General features: G+C 45.5%; 1 protein-coding gene across 2 annotated transcripts in view; it reads right to left on the reverse strand.

The window, feature by feature from the left end:
* LOC135366446 (venom metalloproteinase BumaMPs1-like) overlaps positions 1 to 19,931 on the reverse strand; it is a 35,656-nt gene extending 15,725 nt beyond the window's left edge. The window contains exons 1-8 of one of the 2 annotated variants that reach the window (XM_064599148.1): positions 19,788 to 19,931; positions 17,086 to 17,261; positions 13,487 to 13,576; positions 12,329 to 12,458; positions 11,350 to 11,403; positions 9,586 to 9,707; positions 3,435 to 3,509; positions 1,688 to 1,845 (exon numbers count right to left, since the gene is read on the reverse strand). In XM_064599148.1, the coding sequence (XP_064455218.1) occupies positions 1,688 to 1,845; positions 3,435 to 3,509; positions 9,586 to 9,707; positions 11,350 to 11,403; positions 12,329 to 12,458; positions 13,487 to 13,576; positions 17,086 to 17,261; positions 19,788 to 19,893 (911 nt within the window). In that variant the 5' untranslated portion in view covers positions 19,894 to 19,931. The remainder of the gene's footprint in view (positions 1 to 1,687; positions 1,846 to 3,434; positions 3,510 to 9,585; positions 9,708 to 11,349; positions 11,404 to 12,328; positions 12,459 to 13,486; positions 13,577 to 17,085; positions 17,262 to 19,787) is intronic. The other variant, XM_064599147.1, reaches the window with a different exon arrangement.
* Between the last annotated feature and the right edge of the window lie 5,733 nt (positions 19,932 to 25,664).

Below are 25,664 nucleotides of genomic sequence, written 5' to 3' on the forward strand. Positions count from 1 at the left end.
TGCAAAGCACACAAAGTTAAATGTGGGTCAGAGAGGGCAGGCCTGTGATGCAGTCCCAAATATATACATGGTTCCAAAACACTGATAACATACAATAGCACGTCTTGTGGGAATAATTCAACAACTTTATCAAAATATTGTCAAAAAGGAGAGGGGTAAAAGAGAAAGATGAATAGACAAATACCAAACATATGCTCAATTATACCAAGGAACTCAAAAAAGAAAAAAAAAAGATGAAATGCTCAGCAGCATTACAAACGTGATAAGTAAGACAAGTAAGCGTGACGAGTATGCCGAGTTTCCTTTGTGGAAATCGAAGAAAACGTCACAGCGACATATCTAATCAGGCAGCGACCTTCGGCGACCGACGCGGGGGGGGGGGGGGGGGGCGTTGATCACGCACACTCTGCGGCCATTTCATTTCGCGTAATATCACTTCTGGGGCTGGGCGTGTTCGTAAAGCTAGGAAGTAACACCGTGTTCGACGCCAAATGGTCGGGCCAGACCTCACACTCACAAACACAAAGTCCGCTTATTTACCGAGGGTCTTTCACTCAATATATTGCGGTACGACGGCGAAGCGGACGACCACAGAGGCAATCACCTGTTCTGCGCTCTCACTCGTGTGCCCGGCCTACGTCATCATGATGTTACTATCACTGGATCTTTCTCAGCTACCGGAGAACTGTGAGCATTGTAAACTCGTCTTCGGTTTCAGAGTGCCACAAGCATGTGCTGTGACATGCTGGCGGATATCGCTAGGGTGTGCTACCGAGGTAACGGTCTTTCATAACTATAGAATAGTATCATAATCTAGAAGATCGTAAAACGTATTCTACATGGACATGAGAGAGAGTAGTTATTCTGAGTGTGGAACATACAGACAGGCAAACCAATACAAACACGGGTTACCTGAAGTTACCGTCTTCTACTTCTTTTAATTTTTTTCAGTGTTCTGACTTTGTGTGACTATTGGTATGTATTCTGAGCTGTCTACGTGGTATGGAGTAGGCGACTTCCACGTTGGTGCTGCCAACTTTTTCAATTTTTTCTCTTTTTCACTCAGTCACTCACTCACTAAAGCTACCTGCGAACACGAACAGTTGAAACATGGCAGTCATGCAAAAAAGGCAGAGGGATTTATTGCAAATATTCTGCACGTTTTTTGCTTGAGTGTTTAGAATAGGGACCCCCCGCAAGTTACTCAGTGTGACGGCGTGACAAAACCAAGGACTAACTGTAAAATGTGGATTATAAGTAGCCGGCTGAGAATTTCATTAAAATATTTTTCACGGTGACGTTGAGCATCATAACAAGACCTGCAACCCCTAGACTGGTAGAACTGGTTAAAAGCGCTACTTCCTGAAGCAGCCCTTTTCTTTTTCAGCGCTTGTATAGTGGGGAGATTTGGTACCACGCGGTCTCGCTTTTCACCTCTCCCCAGGGGTAGAGATACGAAGGAAAAGGAACATGACGTAAGCATATTGATTGAAGCACTAACGCATGTTATTGCATTTCTTGCCGGGACCCCGTCAGCAAAGTATTCTCCAACAATGTGAAGATACCTACCTGTGATACCTATATGGAGATACTATTGGGATAAACGTGTGTAGATTGGGAACGTTCAATATTGCTGGAATATGACCAGCAGCGTCCCTGTTTCCTTTGTCGTTAATATAATACGTACCCTGTGACTAGTACGAGGACATCCACTTTCGCAAAGAGATTAGGCTGGTACGACATGTAAGTCTTCTTGAAGCCCTCCAAGGTACTTTGCATATCCCCATACTTCTGAAACTCATACCCGTATCGGCCAAATGTCGTAATGTACTTCTCATGGTAGCCCTGTAAGAAACGAACAACCGCGTTATTCTTCGCCAAGTTAAACGTTAACGACCAGTCACATGACTTGCAATCGCCATTCAACACCGCCTTTAACGAAACAGTAAAATAATGTTTCTGTTTGTGTGAAGTACTACCCTTTAAGCAGGGATTATGATCACATAGGTATAATTTCAAAAAAGAGGAACAAACATAGAAATTGTGCTTGTTCGAATATGGAGACCCTAATAATCTCTCGTATATTAATAATAATGATGACGCTTGGATGTTACTGTAGTTCTCGTGATGTGCTACAGTTTCCCTTGAGGGCATCACTGATTGTTTCAAAAGCGGGAGTACGCTGAATATAGTTTGTTATCTTGTAGGCTTCCGCGGGTGATATATTATCAGCTCCTCAGCGATACAACACGATTGGCGACAATGGATACGGGAGGCTTAAGAACGCCTAGCAACAACATGGCAAAGTTCTTGGAAGTTAAGCCTAAGGGAGAAACACTCGTCGACTATTAACACTCGAGCGGATCGAAATATTTGTGAGAGTGAACGTCGTCCAATCGGAAAATAAGGTAGAGAACAGTTTGCATTTTATTGGCAAGAACACATATCATTATTTGAAGAATCTGCTGCAAGCATGTCTATGTCAGCCGAAGATAGGACGAGCCTGTCAGGAAGGTGAAACAACAATATGCGCCAATAAGACTAATTATAGCAGAACGTACGGAATTTCATCTCCGCCAGGGGAAGGACGGGACATGGAAGCTAACCTGGACAAGCACGTCTCTTCGGTGTATTTCGCGGAAGGGCGTTGCGCAGCCGTCTCGTAGAGGTATATTGTAACCCAGGGATTCAACGTACCCTTCCCAGGTGAAAAAATTAGGTGGGGAGTCAGCTGGTACCAGTTCGTTCTCAGTTTGCTCCAACTGATGGTCAATGGGAGCCAGCTGGTGCCAAACTTGTGGCAACTGAAAAGTGAACTGGCACCAGTTCAAGCTGGACTGGTGACAACTGGGAAGTGAAAAGGTACCAGTTCAAGCTGCACTGGCGGCAACTGGGAAGCGAACTGCTACCAGTTCAACCTGGACTGGTGGCAACTGATAGTGAAGTGTTTCCTGCGTTTTACTGCACAATTTCATGCAGTTTTTCTTTTTGTTTACAAACATTTTATATTTTTAATGTTAAGGGCGTGCCTGAAATTGTATAACAATTGTTTATGACACATCCCACTTTCCCATGTAATGTACCATGATCTTTGGGGTATTTCGAATAAATAAATATGTGTTGGTAACCCAGTCACCTGTTTGCAAATCTGTACCTGCTAGCGTGTCGCTTTGAGGAATAAATACGAGCCTGTTCCGTAAACCTTTGTCTAGCACTGTACAAGCCTGGAATAATGTGACTCGAAATTAAGTTAGTTTAGCTGGGTTCCGTCCATACATACATGATGTGACGTAGTGGGTTACGATTGTCAGTGGGCTATTCATGTCGACGGCGTAATTTCTTCCTGTCCATGCTGTTCATCTTACTCTTAGCTACGCAAACCACCGATATCCTCGAAGGTTTAGGCGTTCCTCTATAGGGTCACAAGCACTTACAGGCTTATTGAGAGTGAAGCCGGTGATCTTAACAGTGACTCTCGGGTCTTTGATGGTCTCATACCTGAGGTTTACCTGAAACAAAAACAAAACACAGCAAGCATAAGTTAAGCAACGTTACTCCTTACACAAGAGTAGCATGAGACAGAACTCGTAGGACCGAACGAGAAACACGCTTTCATAGCGAAAGTTATGACCAGAAATCGAATTTAGAGATGGGCTGCCAATTCCGCTGTATGTTTATAAAGAAATAACCAGCCGACAAGGCATTTTTTTTTTTTTTCGAAACTGATCAACATGGCTGTTCGGAGAAAATAACTTCACACCTTTTCGAGTAAACTGCTTGTCCTATGAGGCACCACACCTTTTTACACCACAAAGACAGAGGTTTTCCAAAACACCCTTTTCTATAGAGTGTTTCCAACTGAGAACCCTCTTACAACTGTGCTTGAAACGGAGTCCTCGCAACCAAACGGATTTGAAGGTTGTGGTATTCCCATAATCATTCACACGAACTGAACGTAGTTGTGAAATATATCACTTGAAAACTAAGGTGGCATCATAAAAAACGACTTTTGAAGTTTGGAAAGGCCTGGCTCCCACCGAGCGTCGATGGAATGACGTCTCTCTTTCTCTGGTCGGCTAACGTTACCGTGCATTAGTGGTGTCGTTACTACGCTGTTTCTTTCGATCTGTGTCTGAGTAACCTGATCTCGAATCTTCGTCCATTGTTTTCTCTCGGGAATGCAACGCAGCGGCTACGACCGGCGTCGACCGGCGTAGTGTACTACATGTCCGCTCCATGAAGGGTGACGTAACGCGTTGGCCTTCGGAGGGGAAAGTTTCTGCGACTCCTCTCCACGTTACTGCTTCAATTCGATTGCTCGCTTATTTGAGGAATAATTCGTCACATGAGAAAGAAACAAAGTTGATGGCAGGTGTAGGTGGATGCTATGCACCAACTACGATGTGCTGCAATTTTTTCACCGATCGTTCCGAAGTATCCCTGTAAAGGTTTTTCTGACGGATGAATTCTGTTTCTGAACACGTTTTTCGGATGGAGAGATATTTTATGGAGAGTACTTTACTGAAATAGTTCCATATTCGCTTCTGCATCATGTCGTGTCATACAGTTCTACGTTTTCGCTTCTATGGTAAGCACCACCCTGAAGAAGACATGCTGCGGGCGGAGGTGCCATAGTCGTCGTAGTACAAGATATATTTCTTGTCTGCAAGGGCTCCGATGGGAATAATTTCCTCACAGGTGTCACGATCACAAGCGTCAATAGTTCACAGCTATCGGAAGTGTCAGTTATTTGAAAAAAAAAAAAAAAAAAGAGGCGCTTAGAAAGTATCACAAATAAGTCACCATCTTAACAGTCCACGTATTTGTTTACACTCTACAGTGTTGTCTACACTAACACAAATGTTTCTTGAAAACCATTCATTGTTCATTGCCATCTTAACTAACCACCGCGCGTTCCTCACCAAAAAAGGAAGTTCACACGAATGCGCACACAAATTACAATCTGTACGAAGCGGCGGCGAACTCTCCCAACTTTTTTTTTTTTTTGCGTGTTGTACGTCATTACATTTGAGCAATCTTATTGGCTGCCGAGAATCGCCTGCTTCACCGGGTGCAAAGCGACAGGTTAAGATTAGAAAAGTATGTTGCGCGGGACGCGCGGTGCCAATTGCAACGTCTAAAATAGTGGAAAATGGCGCGAGTTCACTTTTGGGCGGACGAGATGATGTCGCAGACTGCAGCTGAGGGAAGGCGCTCTCTTCGCCTCTGTGAAACAACTGGGAGCTGCAAGCAACACTGTCGACGTCATCCTGCATGGAAGAATGCAAGCTTCGTAGCAGACGACAGTGCTGGGTGACGTCACACTATCTTCCTCCGGGCTAACCGCTGTGCGCTTTGGATGTTGGTTTCGGTTTGGTATCGTCATCATTTACGAATTAATTACTCGCACAAAATGAATGCAAATGTCGTATTCGGTATCAAGGGAGCAGTCCGTATTTGGTATGATGCTCATCATTTTTTTTTTTCGAATTCATCCGAAGTCTCCCTTTAAACTCAGCCCAGTTGTTTCTGCGGTATTAGCTTGAGAATCACACATGGTAGGCGAAAATTGCCAATGTTGCATCTCAATTTTCTCAAAAATGCCATATTCGAATTCCTTGATTATTTTTCAAAAGGTGGCGTCATGTCTCTACATTAGACGCCAAGTGAGACAATCTTTTATTTTTGCCTGAGAGACGCGCAGCGATTTTTTTTGTCAGGCAGGGTGCACGAGGCTGCGGCCTTGCGCGCCCCACCCACTAGGACGCGACCTTCAACCTCTTCTTTGCTACATGTGTCCCGCTGACGGAGAAATCAATGACCACACTGCGTGAGCTTGTTGTAGTGTCCCCGGAGCATCACTTTACGTTTACCCAATGGTCTCTCAGTTCCGTCAGGCTCATTCAAACCGTGGGAAAGTACATGAGTTGCCTGTGCGTCCTTGACGAGAAGCCCCAGTTCGACGAACATACCGACAAAGCTGTGAGAAGAAACGAAGCGCCTCGTAGAGATCTTTATCCACTGGTAACATCTTAGCTTTTGTTTCAGGTTGCCGCCAGTCCCTCAGGCAGTGTGAAAGGCACATCCTTTTCATTGGTAAAAGAACGAAAAACGAAAGTTTCGAAAAACATAAAATGTGCCCATTGCGAGACCCCTGCAGGTGGTGGCTGCTACCATTGGATTAGCATCATCCGATAGCTTTAGACATGACCTTTCACATGATATAAAGTGACTGGGTTCAAGCGCATTCTTTTTCCGCTTAGTATCGCAAAACCACGAGTGGTACGCGAAAATTTTGCATGTTCGATCTTAATTATTTCTAAAAAGCCGGAATATTTTTCACGATTTATTCCACAGGGGCAGAATTATGCCGGTACTTTGCGCTGCTGGTAAAGTACATTTTCTCTTTTTGATTGAGACGTAGGTCTACCTTTCAGAGGAGCGATTTTTCCACACAAAGGCGCTCTTCGTATGTTTACGAGCGCGTTTTGCTTCGTAGTCTTTGCTTTGTAAATTAATGCCCAGATGTCGCATTATGTACTTATTTTACACTTATGGTACGTATGTTTATTTTTCCTTTGGAGACGCAGGGCAACACTTTCGTGGGCGACTTGAACTTGCTATTACGCACTTTCATGGGAGTCGCACGCACGACGTGTGCGTATACGCACGTGCGCATATTCACTATTCTCCCGCACATGTGCTTGAGGCAATGCACATACGCACGCTATGAGGCTGTCGTGCGAGTTAATATTAAGAAGGCAGAACTACGGCCACAGGGGACAGCAAAGTTACAACACCTGAGAATACAAATTTGTGGTCGCGTGGTTGCAGTCGCCTCTTAACGTGGGCGCAATATGTGATAGTTCCGAAGGTGTGCATGCTCTCTTTAATTAGTTTTATGCTCCGTAGCGTTATTTCGGAACCACGACGAGTGGTACAAAACCCGTAAGGCCGCTGTGACGACAGTTGCTGCTCTCAAGTATAACACGTTCGCCCTCACCGAGATGTGTCAATGTCACCGTGGGAATCAAAATTTCCGACAGAACAACGCACAACTAAAATCCCTCGTTTCCGGTAGCCGTAGGTACCTTAAACCCTCGGTGTGGTGTTCAGTAGTCCTTCTGGCATCCATGCACTTGAACCCATTCACTTTATATCATGTGACAGGACATCTGTAAAGCTATCGGATGATGCTAATCCAATGGTGGCAGCAACCACCTGCAGGGGTCGCGCAATAGGCACATTTTACGTTTTTCGAAACTTCCGTTTTTCGTTCTTTTACCAATGAAAAGGATGTGACTTTCACACTTCCTAGGGGACTGGCGGCAACCTGAAACAAAAGCTAAGATGTTACCAGTGGATAAAGATCTCTACGAAGCGCTTCGTTTCTTCTCACTGCTTTGTCGGTATGTTCGTCAACTGGGGCTTCTCGTCAAGGGCGCACAGGCAACTCATGTACTCTCCCACGGTTTGAATGAGCCTGACGGAACTGGGAGGCCATTGGGTAAACGTAAAGTGATGCTCTGGGTGGGGACACTACAACAAGCTCACGCAGTGTGGTCATTGATTTCTCCGTCAGCGGGACACTTGTACCAAAGAAGAGGTTGAAGGTCGCGTGCTCGTGGGTGGGGCGCGCAAGGCCACAGCCTCGTGCACCTTGCCTGACAAAAAAAAATCGCTGCGCGTCTCTCAGGCAAAAATAAAAGATTGTCTCAGGTGGCGTCTAAAGGAGAGACATGACGTCACCTTTTGAAAAATAATCAAGGAAATCGAAGATGGCATTTTTGAGAAAACTGAGATGCAACATTGGCAATTTTCGCCTACCATGTGTGATTCTCAGGCTAATAACACAGAAACAACTGGGCTGAGAAAAATGAGCTCTATACAACACAAAAGCTCTTTCAATGTCCTATCGAATGGCACTAAGCTCGATGTTCTCAGAGGTTCCGTCATGAAGCAAATTGGTAACAAAGTTTGGCCTTTTTGAACGTTTACGCTAAGTTTGGAATTTTTTAACAGAAAATCTGTGGCTCTCAGAGTTTTGTGGGTAACCGTCGACAGTGTCTATGGTGCAGCCTATAATCACGAAAAACCTCCAGTTCGTAGACATAAAATTAGCGGTGCTAGATCCCGTCAAAGTCGGTCCAGAAGAAAGCATGCTCAAGCAGCATCAGACTTTCCCCCTCTCCTACGCGGAAACCACTGCACGCACGAGCGTCGCACGTGGCGCGATTTGCGTCGTTTGAGCTGTCCTCTAACATATATTTTTTTCTGGGCGAATTAAAAAATACGACTTTCACACGTTGTTCGATTTAAAATGAAACTACCCACCTGCTAGAGGTTTGCTTTCTTCTGGGTAACATATACTTAGTGGAGTTATGTGGTATCTCTTCGTTATCTTTCTGGGACTTGTGTTTAGGTGACTCCTATCACACAGCGGCGGCTAGCGTAATGCGCGGGGTTTAGGTGACTAATGTGACATAGCGGCGACTTGCCGCATTCACCAGTGACCGGTGACTGTTTGCGTTCAAGGATAAATAGTAACTTAATTTTATGTCAAATACTTCTTGAAGTACTTTGTACTCTATCTTAATTACTTTATTTTTCATTTACTTATACTCAATCTTAATTACATCGTAACGTTAGTATTTATTATCTTAGCTGAAATACATTTTTGAGCATCTTGTACACGACTGCCTGCGTGCAGAGGCCCGCTCTCCCGACGATCGCAAAAGGCGCTCCTTGATTGGATTTGTCTGTGTGACGTTTTCTCCGATCTCCAGAGAGGAAATTCCGCCGTACTCTCAAAATCCGGCGTGCATTGCCGTGATGACATTAAGTCACACAGAAACTGCTCTATTAATTCGCCTCGGTTTTTCGGCGATATTGTCGGTGATGAAGGAGGAGTAAAACGGTGAAGTAGCTTTGCGTGGTGGTGGTGGTGGTGCCGGTGAAAGGGATCGCCGTCATCGGCCTCACACAGGTGGGCAACGACACGACTGACGCCCTGGAGGAATGTGCGTCCTGGGTCGACTTCTAAGGGAACTGGGCCGACATATGCCTGAAAACGTCAGCGGAAAACCCAGGATAAACCCCATACAGCACAGCCGGCACCGCGATTCGAACCCGGGTACCATCTGGGTTCGAATCGAGATTTGGGATCGACCGGCACGAATGCGATCGGCTGTCCAGTTAAGGAAATGTAGCTGATGAACTGGCGCATTCAGTGGACCTGTTCATCAAGTGCATTCTTTATTGGAACTATGGCAGTCGGCGTTCTGAGGCCCTTAAGTATCCGGTATTTTGTGTTTCATTACCACAACTGATTGATTGATGAATCTAAAAATAAAAAAATAGAGATGTGGGTCCTGATAAAGTCAACTCTACTTCTCAGCTTGCTTCATCTTTTACTGCGTTATAAAAATGACCCTATGTTTCAGCTGGAAGGTAATTAAGCGTAAGTGGGTTGTTTGCTAATTATCAGAGCCTACTATGCACAGTAATCGAAAATGCTATCTTCAGATTTCCCGTGCACACTTATTAGACCTTTTCAATGTAATCAATGCGAGCAACATTACTTACTGAATTAAGAACGGCTCCGAAGTAGGCGATAATGTCATTTTCATTGCCACCGAAGAGTTTGTAGTATACGGTATCCAATACGATATGTATTTCCGGCTTGATTCTACTGATGCTGTTTTCCCCTACATAATAATAAGGAAGCATATCGTCATTACATTCAGCTGTTATCTGCCAAGTTGACATGGTAATACATTGATGTGCGACCCATCATGCTGAGGAGCGAATGTATTGTGTGTCTGTTGCTGTGTTCTAGTATCATCACTGCGGTCCTGAAGACCTCGCACCCCAAGATGATATAAAAAGGAGCACCGAAAGGTGTCCGTGCGTAACTTGGACCTTGTGTTCTGTAGATGAGGAATATCCTTTTAAGCTGTGATAGCTTTTTTTTTACCTTTACCACAACACGTTTGGTGCGGTTGTTTCAGAGAAGCACTTTGCGTTGCACTTTGTAGAGACCATTGGATCTTGTGAATTTTGCGCCGTGCGACAAGAGATAAAGTCACCTTTTTTGAAAAGAAGTGAGTGTGATATACACCTCCGTAGTTGCACCTCAACTCCCATGATTCCCGATCTGAATGGTTGACACTTAAGGCCAGTTCCCACATGTAGCACTTTCCTACATAGCACTAGAAAATTGCGCTATATTTCCCCCTCGCATTGCTACGAACCGATATAAAACCACTCTTCTCGAACTAGAGCCCCGGTCAACTTTTCTAGCGCTATATTAAGCGGCGAGTCTGAGTTAAACAATCGTGAGTGTCGTTCAGTCGTGACGTCGCGGAAGCTGGGGTTTGTTATGCTTACAACCACTCTAAGCAGCAAGGCGGGAAGGCGACTACGACGACGACGTGAAAATGGCCACGAGTTTCATCTGCCCGTGCATCTGCCAATTCGTGGTACGTTTGGTTACTGTAGTCCGGTATCGCGATCACAGCATCGAAAGTGTCATCCGCGTTCATAGTGTCGTCCGCGGATACCCGTCGTTTACCACCGTGTTCTTCTGTTAGCCAGCTAAGCAGCTAGAATAAAGCGTTCGCCGATTATTCGCCGTGACAATATCAAATATCGTGTCTTCAGAACTGTGCCTGATTTATAGTACCGTTTCTGCGTGTCTCGCAATGTGTCCGCCGCGCAGTACAGCGTTTCTGTACGCGACTGCGGAGATGAAATTAATTCCTTGTTTTGAGGAGCATGACGTAACAACTTGGGCAATCTGACTCCCGTCCGTGATGACTGCTCCCGGGAAGGGAGGGCACTGTTGGAGAAAATGATGACTCTGAGGTAGTTTGGGGAAGGAACGAGGCGAATACCAGTGTACAGTGGGCGAACAATTTAATCTGTGCGGGAAATATCTGTACAGACATGCTGCCTGGGTCACCATGGGACGTTGATTATTTTTTTTAGTGGAGTCGCTCCGAAGTCTAAACGGACCCTACATCAAATGATTTCCATGGCTATATCCCCTGCATCAGAGATAAAATCGTCTTACACACGGGCCCATTGTGATTTATCCATTCCTACTAGATGAATGGTATATGCTATATTAATGTAACGTAATATGTTTCTATATTTTTTGTTCCCGTTGTTTTCATATCCCAAATCATTTCCCAGCAATGCAATTTTTCTCGTTGGGCGGTTACAACCATATTCGTAAATCCGAGCCTGCAGATTTTTTTTCGTTCAAATTTAAAATATATCGCATTTGGGTTTTGCTGCATTTGCTACGGTGGGTTACAGCAGAATGTTTTGTAATATATTGCTTACCAGTGACGTCTTGGCGACCCTCGATTCTGGGGTCTTCTGACCGGGGCATGAACACTGTTGGAATAGAAAATAGGTTAGCCCTTTCACAGCTCTATTAGTCTTAAAATCGCTTCTGATTTCGCGAGAGAGATGGCCGTACACTTGTAGTCAGCAATTTACATATATCCAAATTGCTACAAGGGCGTGCTGTCCTCATTCTCAGTGAATCAGAAAAGAATGATGTGCATAATGCAACAACAACAACATATATATTCTGATGATGAAGTGGGGAGGTCTTTCACTCTAGGAGTTGAACGCTACCCCATAGCTAGGGGGTCTAATATGAGTGGTGACAATGATGAGTAATGACGATGAGGGATGACGGGAATGATCGGAGCGGCGATGGCGATGCTGAACGTGATCGTGATGGTGGGAATGTCCGAGAGCGCTGTTGGGGTCATAATGAGTCCTTTAGGCCTGTCGCCTCAAAAAAGCCAACTGTATGACGTAAGGTCGCGCTGGAGTGGGCCGCGGTGTCCCAAGGGCCGAAATGAGTGATGCTATGACAATTTCAATGACAACTGGTACAGCGATTTCTGCCGCAATTTTGTTACCCTCCTTCGTGAGACCGCGTAGAGCAAATTATGTAGAAGCCAACTTGGAACGTTACGTTTCACGATGGTGCACTCTTTGTTGCTCGAGCAACCCCGCCGAATCCCGCCAATCGCTATACGGTTACTTCTCCAAGGCAATCATAAACATAACAATGATTTCATTGCAGTCCTTTTTCCTACACACCATGTGCCGACTTTCGCTACAGAAACGTTAGACAATATCGTCATACGATGCATTTGACTGAAACAGGAACGCAGTCTGGTTGGGGCGCTTGACCATCCAAGTATTTGCAAATAGTGAGCCTCATGCATAAAAGCGGCTCCATAGATGCCACAATAAACTCTCGGTATTTTGCTTTTCTTTAGACTGTTACCGTTAGTCTTACCTTGGTCGTGCACAGCAGCTTCACCCCACAATGTTTTCTCTCGGTAGAGTAGATGGGGAACGTGGCCCTCTGCTGTTCGCTCCATAGTCAAAAGGGGACGGATGCGTATGTCGTCGCCGATGATGCCACTCTAAAAGAATCACAAATAATACCTGCGTGTTTTGAGGCTACGCTATGACGAGAACAGAAAATAAACCAAACATAATTACGAATGAGAAAGCATTCCACCGCTAAGCTGTAAACGCTGTGCAACAGAACAAAACACACGTCACTCATAGTTAAAGTGCGGTACAAGTTTTTTTTTTTATGTTGAACCTCACCAACAGGACATCGACGCATAGGGGAAAGGGGGCCACATTGGAACACGGGGTATACACTGGAACATGCAACATTTCTGGTCCCCTTCTGGCGCAAACGGCTCCACCTCTCGATGTTGGCATCGTTTCACGCTTTTCGTTTCACGCGTCGTTTCACGCAGTTTTATGTGTGTCTGTGTGGCAGTACCTGTACAGTTGAAAGACTTGTGCGTTGCATTGCATTTTTGTATCTTCGGGTTCTTTTTCTTTCTAATAAAGAAAGACAACAAGGCTAAAAACTGGGCGATGTCAAGTTGCCGGTGGTGAGTATTCGTGCTGTTGGTTAGCACGTACTTGTAAACATATCCACGGGAAACTAACTTTCTGTATTTTGTTTTCTCTACTTGTTATATACTGACGACGGCGATATTTCAGCCATCTCCAAAATGTAATGATGCCAGGCTACCGCCCTTTGTGCGTGGTGACCTTATTTCTATGACAGGGAAATAAATATAAATTGAAATATTGACACTATAATGTACTTTAAACTTGAAGTATAACTTGCGGGGGGGGGGGCGGAGAAATCATCAAATTCTCCTTCGCCGATCCAAGCTACGCGGCTGTTTTCGATAAATTTTCGTGTCATAGGGGCCCCAACAGAAGCCAGCAACCAACAAAATGTGGTCAAGCTTGATTGACAGGTGGAGCCTCTTTTTAGGCAATCTTAATGACCAGGAACCTTCTCTTATACATGGCCCTTCATTACTAGCGAGCGTTACATCATTTCTTGTATGCACAGAAGTGCAAGCGAAGTAATATGCCAGAGGAAATTCGGCGAGTGTAGCATCGCGCAGCAACTTACCACATGAAGTCCGTCTTCTTCAGATACGATTGCAGAAGCCATGTGATGTTGATCTTGGAAAAGCTTGCGGTTGATCGCCGAGGCGTCCACCTAACGATCAGATGCGTTACATCAGATTCCGCACGTTTGCTACAGTTTGAGGCTGTGATCTGTTAGTGGTAGGGAAATGCGACGGCGGGGGGGATCTGTTTAATGCAAAGTAAGAAAAAGAGAAGGGAAAGGTTAGCCACGATGTGGGCTTGCTATTCCCAAAAGCTTCCAGGCAAACAAAAGGAGATACAAGCAGCTGAGATACAGAAAATTATGAAAAAATACAGAAGAAACAGCTCCTTCACTAATCGATTGATTGATAATTGGGTGTTTACGTCGCGAGACAACTGAGATCATGAGCGACGCCACAGCGGTCGGTCTGTGGATTGCTTTTGCCCACCTGAGGGTTCTTTAACGTGCAATGAAAGCTCATTACACGGCACCCCGTATTTAACGTCCCTCGCGGAAGACGGCGTGTCTAAGCAACTTGTACCCTGCCACCAAGTTGCTGGCGTCCTCGGCCGGGTTCGAACCCGCGATCTCGGGATCAGAAGGCGAACACGCTACCGACTGAGCCACCGAGGCCGGTCCTTCACTAATCGTTGCGCATATTGCGTATCAGAGAATGCCCAGGAGTTTAGATTCCCGAAGGAATCGTGTCAGCGCAGACGTGACTTCAATTAAATTAAAAGCAATTAAAAACCCCCAGTGCTGGGTAGGACAAGGACAGAGGATAAAAGGACAAGGACCGGCACTGAACTGCAACCAAGTGAAGTTTATTTTTTTCGAGCAAACCAGAGACACCCCTCTCACCCCGCAAAAACCGACCAAAAAGAGAGCGCTATACACTAGTCTCTGGTTTGCTCGAAAAAAATAAACTTCACTTGGTTGCAGTTCAGTGCCGGTCCTTGTCCTTTTATCCTCTGTCCTTGTCCTACCCAGCACTGGGGTTTTTTAATTGTTTTTAATTCAATATGAACCAACCAGCCCAAACGCTTACTCTGCTACGTGACTTCAGCGTGCTGAGTAGGGCCAAGTAGCACCGCGAGGGGGGGGGGGGGGGGGGGGGGGCTCTCGGTAGCCTTGATGAGCAAGGCGGCGCCGGAGACTCGATCGGGGATCTTCGTACCGCTGGCAGGCAATGAGGATGTGTGGCACGTCAGCTTCTACGTTGCACGTTGGGCAAAGAAGTGATGAATGCTGATCCATCTTAAATAGGAGGAGCGGAGTTCGTGTCACATTCAGCCGCAGCTGATGAAGCAACGATTCCTCGATGAGCGGGATGCGGCCAGGCACAGCATATGTCATTAAAGGGTCAATGTATTTAAGGAAGGCGTTGGTTCGTATAGCTCCTTGTTGAATGTGTTGTGTGCGGTTGGCAGTGAAGCGGCGGATTTTCAGCTGGCACATAGAGTGCGCAAGGGGAAAGACAGTTGGTTGCTCAGTGTCGTGGGTTTGCCGAGCAAGAGCGTCAGCACGATCATTGCCTGAAACTCCGACATGGCTCGGAATCGGATACAACAATGAAGCTGATGGCTTTCGATCGTTGCCATTCTCTGTATTTGACATATTACGAATTTGACATGTGTACACACAAAGAAAATGAAAGGCGACCGGTCAGGGTTTAGCTCTTATTACGTAATCGGCTTGCCACCGCCCAACGAATGGACCAAACTGGAAATTCAATAAAGATGAGCTACGTAGTACAATGTTAATGTATTCTTATTTGGTCTGGGGTCGTCTTGTTAAAGGAGGTAAGTTAAAAGTTGTCTTCTTCAAACTTAGAAATAGTTTCGGAGTATAAGTATTTAGGTGTTATTTTTAGAGATGACCTCAAATGGATCTCGCATGTAAGCTATGTTTCTGCAAAAGCTATAAAAATGCTTCATTTTGTTTATCGCAACATCAGGCAGGCTAATTTCAAGACTACAATGATCAGGCCGATTTTAGAATACGCCTGTACAGTATGGGATCCTCACGAAGTTACAGTGATTCAAAAACTTGAAAGGGTCCCAAACATAGCTGCAAGAATGGTATTGAACTCTATGGGTGCCCGAAATAGTGTGACTGAATTAAAGGCAAAGTTGGGGTGGGATACATTATCGTTGAGAAGAAGGCAACTGCGACTTAAGTTCTTGGGTGATATCGTAAATGACAGGACTGGTATTTCAAAGGATTTGTATCTGAACACTCCTACATTTATCTCACCAAGATTAGACCACCACAGGAAGTAGAGGCCCTATCATCGCAAAACAGACGCTTTTAGGCATTCATTTTTTCAGAAAACTATATACGACTGGAATTACAGTGTACCCAGGAAAGTTCATAGACTAAACTTCTCTCCCCTTTCATACTCATACAAGAGACATATTTTACTTTTAATAATGCAAAGAGTACTGATTGGGTTAATGGAAACTGTATTCGGCAGTGAAGTGTATCAGTTTTAGTTTGATTTTCTCAGCTTTGAAGCGTGTGATATAGCTGTGATTGCTGTAATATTATGTTCATGTTCACCTTTCGTTTTTCTATCCCCCGCTACTCTATACAGCAAGGCGATGTAGCGTAACAAGCATGAAAAAAAGATCTCCTATCTGCAGGCATTTAGTTGCGGGCGCAATAGGTGTAATATTGTTCTTCTACGCTTCATAATTCTATTTATAATTTATTGTTCAATACATCTCCTTCATAGCGTGTGCAGTGTAAAAACGCACTTTTTTCGGATACGGGCGACTAGAGGTACCGTCATCCAGTTGTTACGTCCGTTGTTACGTCACCTGAAGAATTGTAGCACCCAATCAGACGCCAACGCGGAGGGGGGGGGATATAGGTTTATTGCCAACGCGGAGGTACAAGTAACGATCTGCTCTACACTCTTAAAAATGAACTTCACCACATTGCGCCCTTCTAGTCAACCATCATGCCGAATTACAACGTTCTCGTACCTGATTTGTAGAAAACGGGAGGCGGAGCCTTCTTTTTGCCATAATGCCGTGCATAATGGTTACATAATGAGCTCCGCTTCACCTTATCAGGTGCGGGAATAGGCATTCATTCAAGTTGGGGATGATGGTTGGCTAGCAGCTTGCTATATGTGGTGAAGATATGGACCTATCACATTGATCTATACAAAATATGTTACAGCCAACAAGTTAAAATTACCAACAAGAGGATAGAGAGGTAGCAAGCGAGCTGGTGGTATAGATCCATAACTTAAAAACCCGAGACTAGGGGACAAAAAGAAACAAAACAAAAAAACGACAAACACAGACATGGTCTCAAAAAGGTATCAAAATACCTTGTCTGTGTTTGTCGTTTTTTTGCCCCTAGTTTCGAGTTTTTAAGTTATGGATTTAAAATTGGCGTTTGGAGCCGACACAGTCGGCTGGCTAGCTTGGTAGAGTTCGTAGCCCCTTTAAGGTGTTCTCAGTAACTGTCCTAACATACACGTATTTTCTGAAGTTATAGACACAGTACATCATTTACACTGGCTCTCTACCTTAAAAAAATCTATCAACAGAAAACATTCAAGAACACATTTATGAACACTTCCGAAAACTCAAAATACATACAAACTTTTCTATTAGTGTATCATCTTCTCCCGCTGTTCTGATGAGCAGATGGTCATCGAACGCGGATCTTTGCTCAAGACGCAAGGTCATTTCGTCGTTGAGTTTCAGAATTCTTGCACCGTCCTCTGACCTTCCTTCCAGAAACTGCGGGTACACGATCGTCTCATCCGAAGACTCTGAAAATTGAATCAATTAGACGCACTCACCAGTTTACAAAATCAGCTTAAATGACAACTGCGACGAGGCATATCTTTCACATATTCATCAACACATCAACTCTCGGATGAGCAGGAACTGCAAAATATTATGCCCCAAGTGTGGCGCATATTCAGTGAACTGAGAGAGAAACGCTTCACTCAGTACATGGTGTTTTGTTATACAGGGCCAGGCGGGTTATTTCTCAGCACGCAGCTCTTTTCCTGATAATGATGTCCTTGGGTGACCAAAGGCACCTCCTTTCTACACTCAACGGCCCCAAGATCCAGGCTCAATGTCAACAGGACATAGCTCACTCTCTTCTCTCGGATGTAGACCCCACGCTTTCTCTCGTACTTCCTCTACGCCTACCGCGCCCCTTTGCTGCACTCTTGCACTACATCAGGCTCAACGTTGCATTTAAACGTGCCTTTAAAGGGACTATGAAATTTCCCGAACCCCCATACTTTTTTTTGATGGAAACTGTTCTTCCCGCAGAGAAACTAATATGCCACAAATTTTTCCGGACGAGACCGCTCCACTCTGCGAGGAGCGCGCGCTGGAAATGTCTCTTCCGTGTTCCTCCTCTCCCGCGCATATTTCCCTGTCGATGGTGTAACTGTACGGACCGCACTTCGGTTCCCCGTTACGTCACCGGTGTTGCACAATGGCATCGGTGTTGCATAATGCCGCGAGCTCGCGCTGTGGCTGCCGCCACTGCCGAAATCTGCCGATCGCGAGAAAGCTGCTGTCATGGAGATTTCCACTCCCGCATACACGGGATCCTACGGCGCATGCTCCTGGTGGGATTCCTCGGCTCGGCAACACGTCACGATGACGTGTTGCTGAGCCGGCCGTGGTCGCGTCAAGTGGCCCGTTGTGTCTCCGCTCGGCAGCTCGCTACGGCGCGGCGCCAGCTGTCCTCCCTTCGCCGCTCCGTTTAAATTCGCTCCCGAGAAATCCGCTCGCGCGACGAAGGTAAAATTTCGGTTATAGACTCAGAAAAATGTCTTCTTTCGAACGAAACGAAGAAAAAAATCGTTTCATAGTCCCTTTAAGCATTGTCTCGGCTACACCTCGTCTTCCCTCCGCCCCACTTCTGGAGTGCTCTGCGACCTCTGCCACGTCGTCCGGGCAACATCTCCTGCCAATATCTCCACGAGCGTGCACTGATGGAAGTTTGTATTCAACGTACTGACAAATGGCCGTTCGATCGCGCGAGGATCTCGGACCGTGGCCGAACGCTGTCCACCAGATGTAAGGCCCACGTCTTCTTGCGGAGTACTTGCGCTCCACCAGTCTGGCGACGAATCTCTGAAAGTGCTCCCCTCCATCATCATCCCCTCATATGTTCCCAATGGGCAATAGAGCAGGGCTCAGCGGCGGTAAATCGCACACCTGAGCATCATCCAATGTGTGTGTGTGCGCGCATGTGTGCGTGTGTGTGTGTAAATGACAAGAGTGAGCTTGTTTGATGGAGCACAGTTCGTCAGAATGAGGGCAGAGCTTGGACACTGGAACTCTCACTACCGTATTGATGTACAGGACAAAGTGCTTTGTCCTGACTAGTTCTCCTGTCGTCGCTTCTGTGCGCAGTACACCAGCATGTACCGATACCAACCGACCCAGTTGCTTGTTCCCAGTTCCGGCTCGATTTTGAGCCGCGACCTGTACATTGTTTTTATTAGCCCCACATCACTAAGGCAAGGTGGCACTGGTATGTCGTGGTAAAATGAAGAAGGGTCCTCATGTTTTTAGCAGTCAAGAGCTTATACTTTCCTGCGAACCCTGCCGGAAATTTGGAAACGACTTCAGCGACAACTGCTGCTGTCCGTTCTTCAACCTTGTGAGCTGCTTCGCTATCCCCCGCTAAATGCGACCCACATTTTTGGGTCCCATAGGTGACTATTTATAACTGAACCGGCCGGAATAGGGTCTCCTACATGCTCGGTGTAGGACGCTTACGACTACTGCATGGCCGATGTAGGACTCTATGTAACTCTCCATAGACTCGTATAGGATCCCTTATTGATCTACACAGAAGTTATATAGGTACCTATCATAAGCTATATGGATCTTATATGACTTTGTAGAGCCTTATACAATTTATATAGGACCTATATAAAGTAGTTGTATGTTTTTTCGATACCTTACGGCGAGCGCGGCTGTGTCGACACTGTCAGCACTTCTGCTTTCTGTTCCACGTAGTAATCAAGCCCCCAAATCGTGACGAAATTTGCTACGCTTCATGATATCGTAAGCAGTCTTCCTGACGTCCGCCAACGCGCAGTAGTTCACGCTTATATCAACCGTGGATGCCCCACCGGACGTGAACATGACGTTCATTTTTCGTGTCTATCCCAAAAACTGCGACGCCCTGTTGAATGAAGTTTTGCATGCGCCACCTCCAGATAAGTTGCCGTGGAATGTAATCCCAATATCAGTTCACAGCTTCCGGCACTGCCTTCGATATGCAGTACTCGTTAATATTCAAATGCGACACTCACCATCGAGACAACGGGTGTACTGCGCCAAAATCACTACCAATATGATGCTCGGCCATGCATGAAAGCACATCCGGAGTAACCCTCGTTTATGTTCGAGGCAAGACATTGAAAATGCACTGTTGGTGGTCAGAGACAAAGATTTCATAGGAACACGTGATTACAAGCGGCTGTATTTCAACACTCTTCATTGCATTATCCAGTATTTCCACTTACTCCATGTGTCTGTATGACCTTTTTGGAAAATTCGGCGAAGACAATAGTAATTAATATATTGTTATTGTCTACACGTGATAGATTGGTATATGCTGCTGTGGGAGCAGTCACCTTCAATCATAGAAACCTTTTTATTTCCCGGTAGTTAGCGGTATTTTAGACGCAGCAATTCATGTATTGGGCTTATACTCGCTCAGATCGTAATTGTTAATTCACTACATAATGTGTTAGAAATGCACGCGTAAATCCATCATAAATGATGTAACGCAGATAACTGCTGCCACGAGTTGGTTGAAAACACTACAGCCGGTAGCAGCTGGATTCGGACCAGAACACGCCTGTCAGTTTTCTCGCTAGCCCCCGTTGCTGAGTGTTGATTCTGTTACTCGAGTGAGAAATACTCTGCCGAGCAAGCTCATAGGCCTCGTCATGTCGTCCAACTTCACAATGGAACTGCGATCGCGCTACATGGCACACTGCGAGGGAACGTATAGGGCCGAAGCAGGGCAGACAGATGTTGATGGGTAAAAGTACCACGGTTGCGGAGTTGCCATTCTGGGGTTGGAATGATTCCGGAATCATTCCAGATTTATCAGAGCCCGGAATGGAATTGGAATGGCGGAAACTGTCCTGGGAATGTAATTAGGCTTTTTTTTCGCAGGCGGAATGGAGTTGGAATGTAATGGTCTGTGTGCCAGACGGTCAAGAGCGACGGGTTTGGTTTTAAGAAAAAGTAAAATGGAGATTTTGGCTTCACTAGTGTGAGGCCTGCAACCTCACATCACTTACACCAGTTACTTTAGTGGAAAACTCATGTAATGATGATGCCAATGAAGAGGAGGACGAGAGGAGGAGGGCGAAATAACCTTGTCTTTTTCCTTTTGCGCTTTTTCCGTGCCGGGTAATGTCAATCTCCTCTATAGCATTAGAAAAATGGCTAGTAAAAAGGTAGTAGCGACTGCGGTTACTATTCTCGAAGTGCGTTACTAGTTGGTCACTAGCTGAGTACTAGCTAAGAGTTGTGCAAAGCAGTAAATGCTGCCGTTACTAGCCAGAAAGTCTGGCTTAGTAGCTGTTACTAGATCGATACTTATGTTTGCTACATGTTATTTTGTGCCCGTTAATTTGTGATGGAGGCGATATTATCCAAGTTAAACGGTAATTTGATTTAAAAACACATGTGTCGGTAGAGTAGCATTTTATTCAATACGGGAGAGACTTACGGAAGCGTATTACTTGCTCCTGAGACAACCGTATGCGCGCATCCACACCCAAAAAGTCGCTTCGCGGCTGGTGGCGGCTTCGTAATCCCAGAAGTTGCGTTGCATTATATCAGTATCTGTTGTCCAGAGAATGGCAGTCTGCTTGGATGAGCTGTCCTTTTTTGTTCACACCCATGCTTTGGGAATATGAGTTTGTGTAGGCGCAGCTGCCCAAGCAGCACAATGTACTGAAAGTCGAGTGCAATAGAGGGGGACGGTATGCGCCTTATCAATGTTCTGTAGTTTCATGAATCTGTTCAAGGCCTTCCACCTACCCGTCCACCCCTATTGCACTCGACTTTCAGTGCATTTTGCTGCTTGGGTAGTATCCCCCAAGTACACCCCCCCCCCTCCCACACACACACAACCACAGCTCGAGGTGACAGATCTTCGTACAATTTGGAAAATATATTGGCGCTGAAAAAAATTTAGCATTCCCTTTTCCGAAATTATACGCAATGCGTGTATGCTTTTTTTCTTTTCTTTTCTTTTTTTTTACCAGTGTACACTTTGTAATTTTCACTAAGCGAAGGTCGCGCTTTTACTAGCCAAAGGCAGTGCTATCAGCTAAGACCTACTGCTGGAGGTAGTGCTCTTTACTAGCCTCTACAATTAGTAAATGTTACTACTGCCACTTTTACTACCTACGGTTACTAAGATCTTAGTGGCTGGTGTGACAAGTAAGTGCTTAGTTTTTAGTTAGTAAGCGCACCGACCTTATTTTTAAGAGTGTAGGCATGCAGTGAACTAGTGAACAGCTAGTACGGTTACAGGTCCGAATTATTTTAATAGTGGAATTAATGTAATGGAACGGGGCTGCCAAGCCATTACAGGAGTGGGAATTCACCATACCTTTTAATTCCGAGGAATTGAAAGGAATAGAATTACCACAAATCTTCATTCCTCGGAATGGAATTGGAATGGAATGGGTGATCCCATTCCGCAACCCTGAAAGATACAAAGCAGACGACCCGACATGCAAGATTTCCATCAAGACGGCTTCAAGTGGGCTGCACTCGGGGGCCCAGATGAAACACAGCCGTCTTCTCTCAACGTTTATATAACACACTTGTGCCATTGATGGCTGGCTTCACACTGCGAAACGAATCGTTCGTCGTCTTGTTCTTCACCACTTGGCTTCCACAGCCCTTTCCATGAGGGGAGTCCACAAATATCACCATAAATATCAGTACCAGGCACTGAACAAGTCGCCGGAAATGCAAGGAGCTGGAGAGCCCGTTGGTTTAGAATCATAGCAGGAGAACAGCACGGACGGACAGCGGGCACTATTTACTAAAAAAGGCTTAAAATTGGGCGGTTCGGTAGTCCGTAATTAAAAGCGCCAAGACCCCCAGTGCTGGGGAGCAGTGCTCTGTGGTTGTGTCGTTTATTTTAGCTCCTCGTCACTGGGGGTTTTAGCGCTTTTCATTACAGTGTTTATCAGCAACAGAAACACAGAATATACTGGCGCCCTGTCTAGGCCTGCCGGCGTGGGAAACGGAACCACAATAGGACTGACCCGAACTCCTTTGTCAGAACATCAGGGTATCGCCGAAGGTATCACGCGGTGGGGTGCACTAACCCTGGTCAGTGGGATCAGCTCTATTTGCTCCGAAAGAGCACCGTGTTCCTGCCATCGAGAAACACAGAGCGAAGATTGCAATCATAAGGCCTAACTTCACAGCCTAACAGGCTCTTAGATAGTCTCGTTTACCGACTGAATTCATGAACTGAACGGCTGAACGTTCGGAGAGAGAACCCAATGAATTTCTGAACAAGTACGAAAACGTCAATTTCAGATCTGCAATGGAATGGTGGAACGCTCCTCCGGGGATATTCCTAAAATCCTTGTTCAGCGCTTATTGTCTTGAGCTTACATGTGCCTACAGCCGGGTCGGATACAGACGGGGCGAAGAACCTTTAGCGAATTCGCTCCTAAGGGAGTGTACTTGCACTGGAGAAAAGAGTATAACAGACAGATATCTGCAAAAACGGTAGCCCAGCACACAAGGGGCTGTTTTTAACCGCCAGCAACATGCTTGATCTTCGGTAACTGTGTTGAGACTCGCAGAAAATGCAAGTTCATCAGATCGAACTGAAGACGGTTCTGGTATTCACTGTACCCGGGAACAGCTCCCGCGGCCACTGCGACAACGCCAAGCACAACCGTCTGAGAACGAAATTGCTATTCCACGACGTCCACGCAGTGAGCAGCGCCGTGGTTCTTTTTTCTTCTTCTTCCTTTTTTTTCTTTTTTTGCAACCGATGTTTGTGCCTGCTCGTCATCCTGCTTCCCTATTCCAGCCTATACAGTTGCTCACGCAGCATGATACACGGAGGCGCGTAACATCACATACTGATGAGCATGTGCATACGCTTACGCTATGTAAAAGCGAAAGAAAGCTAAAGAAATGTTACGTTACGTGAAAAAGAGAAAATCAAGGCGAGTCATTTGCGCTCCCTCCTTTTGTTTTTCAGGCTTATCTTGCCCAACAGATGAGTGAATGAGGTGATATCTGACACAATTCCCGTACGCAATGCCCGCAAGGCGCGTGACGCAATAACCGTAACCGTCGGCATGGACGTTGACACAGGACGGGTGCGTCCAACATCTTGGAGAATTACGGGGATTGCCAGCGTGAGCAGCGCGGAAGCTCCGTGTGAGTACGCCAAAGCACACGTACACGGCCATGATCCTTGGTTTGGTAGCGCTGGCTGTAGCCTCTATTGTGCTTTCGGTCGTTTCAAAACACTGCTTTCATTAATATAAAGATGATCCAGGCTGTGCTGGTAATGTACTTATATTAGCGTGTGATCCTTTTAGTTTATGGTTGATTGACTGTGGCTTTCGTCTCAAAGGCTTCGCTAAGGTCTCATCGACTGTCCCAAGTATTGGAAGCTTTCGCGTAATGCGTTAGAGAAAAGAATGTTTCATAAACGAGAGGTTGGAATTGCGTGGAGTTATGTTGGAATTCATGCGCACATTTGTTATACACCAGACTGGCCGACCATTTACTTTGTTTCTGTATCATTTCTGTGTCGCTTTTATTAGTGTACCTCGGTCCTAGTACTTCGAGTTGACCAGTAAGTTCCCGATAGCCAAGATAGGCAAGAAGAAACGAAAGACATCAGCGATCGTTCGCAAGGCGTAGGAGGCCGCTATTCATTGGTTCCGTTCTGGATACGAACTGATACTGCTACGATATGCCGCCGAGTGATATCGTTTTGTTCTCCCATTTGCAAGGAATATTAAGGTGGCAATATTGCAATCGCGATTCTGCATAAACGAATGGTGTGTGATTGCTCAGAAAATTGATTGGCCCCTGGCCACATCCAGCACACCAACGCTCTTTCCTCAAAGATTTCTTCACCTTTCTGGACACCAAAGGACTTCGATCCTTATTGTGAAGAGGCTCATTGTTTCATTCCCCGCATCACCACCAGCAGTGGGGTAGAGTATCGCTCCTGGAGATGAAACTCCCCAGCCGTCATCCCCTAATAAAGTTGTTTTCGGTGCGTGATTTGGAAACAGAACAACCCATGACCACGTTACGATGAGCTCGTCGGCTGATCTTTCGCGATTTCTTGAGAATATGACTCTGGAAGGTTCAAGTGCTCTGATGCACAAATGGGGCGATATTTCTGCTCGACTACCGGGTAGTGCTGTAGAAGATAAAGAAGCAGTAGGGCTGTAGCATGTGAACAAATAAATGCTGCAGAAGTAGCATCCCCTATGCGCTTATACGTGCACGGCCACAATTTGTATAATAATTCTAAAATAACATGGTAATTTCTCTGTGATTTTGGTAGTCAATTTTCACTATGGATCGCTTAGTTTGGACCCCTATTATTATTGGTGCTGAACTGCTCGACGAAACTTTACGATCACTTCAGCGCAACGCACAATCATAATAATTGCTGTCATTATCAGTTATTTTGAAGATATTTAAAGGGATTCCCTGTTGGAAATTCCTACTTGACTCCATAAGGTATTATGACACCAGGTCCTATTCCAGGTTGATGAAGGAACGTACAAATAGGATCCTGTTTAATTGTGGGTCCTACATGCCAATGCGATCCTACATATAAAGAGGACCTTATTTGGTTGTGGGACCTACATGCAAATGTGATCCTACATATAAATAGGATCCTATTTGATTGTAGGACCTACGTTGGGTCCTACATGCAATTAGGTTCCTACATATACGCTAAAATGGCGGAATACCAAGTCTCTCGTGGTAATCCTGTATAATTTGTGTTCCCTATTGTGCTGTGTATATTAGGAAATAACAAATCATGCAGCTTCTATTTATTTTTTTATTGATATCGTTCATCATCCCTCTGACATGTTTGTTGAACAATCACACTCTTGCATGATGTACAGCGTCTTCAACACCTTTAC

This window comes from Ornithodoros turicata, chromosome 8 (genome assembly GCF_037126465.1).
Source record: "Ornithodoros turicata isolate Travis chromosome 8, ASM3712646v1, whole genome shotgun sequence".
Lineage (NCBI taxonomy): Eukaryota > Metazoa > Arthropoda > Arachnida > Ixodida > Argasidae > Ornithodoros > Ornithodoros turicata.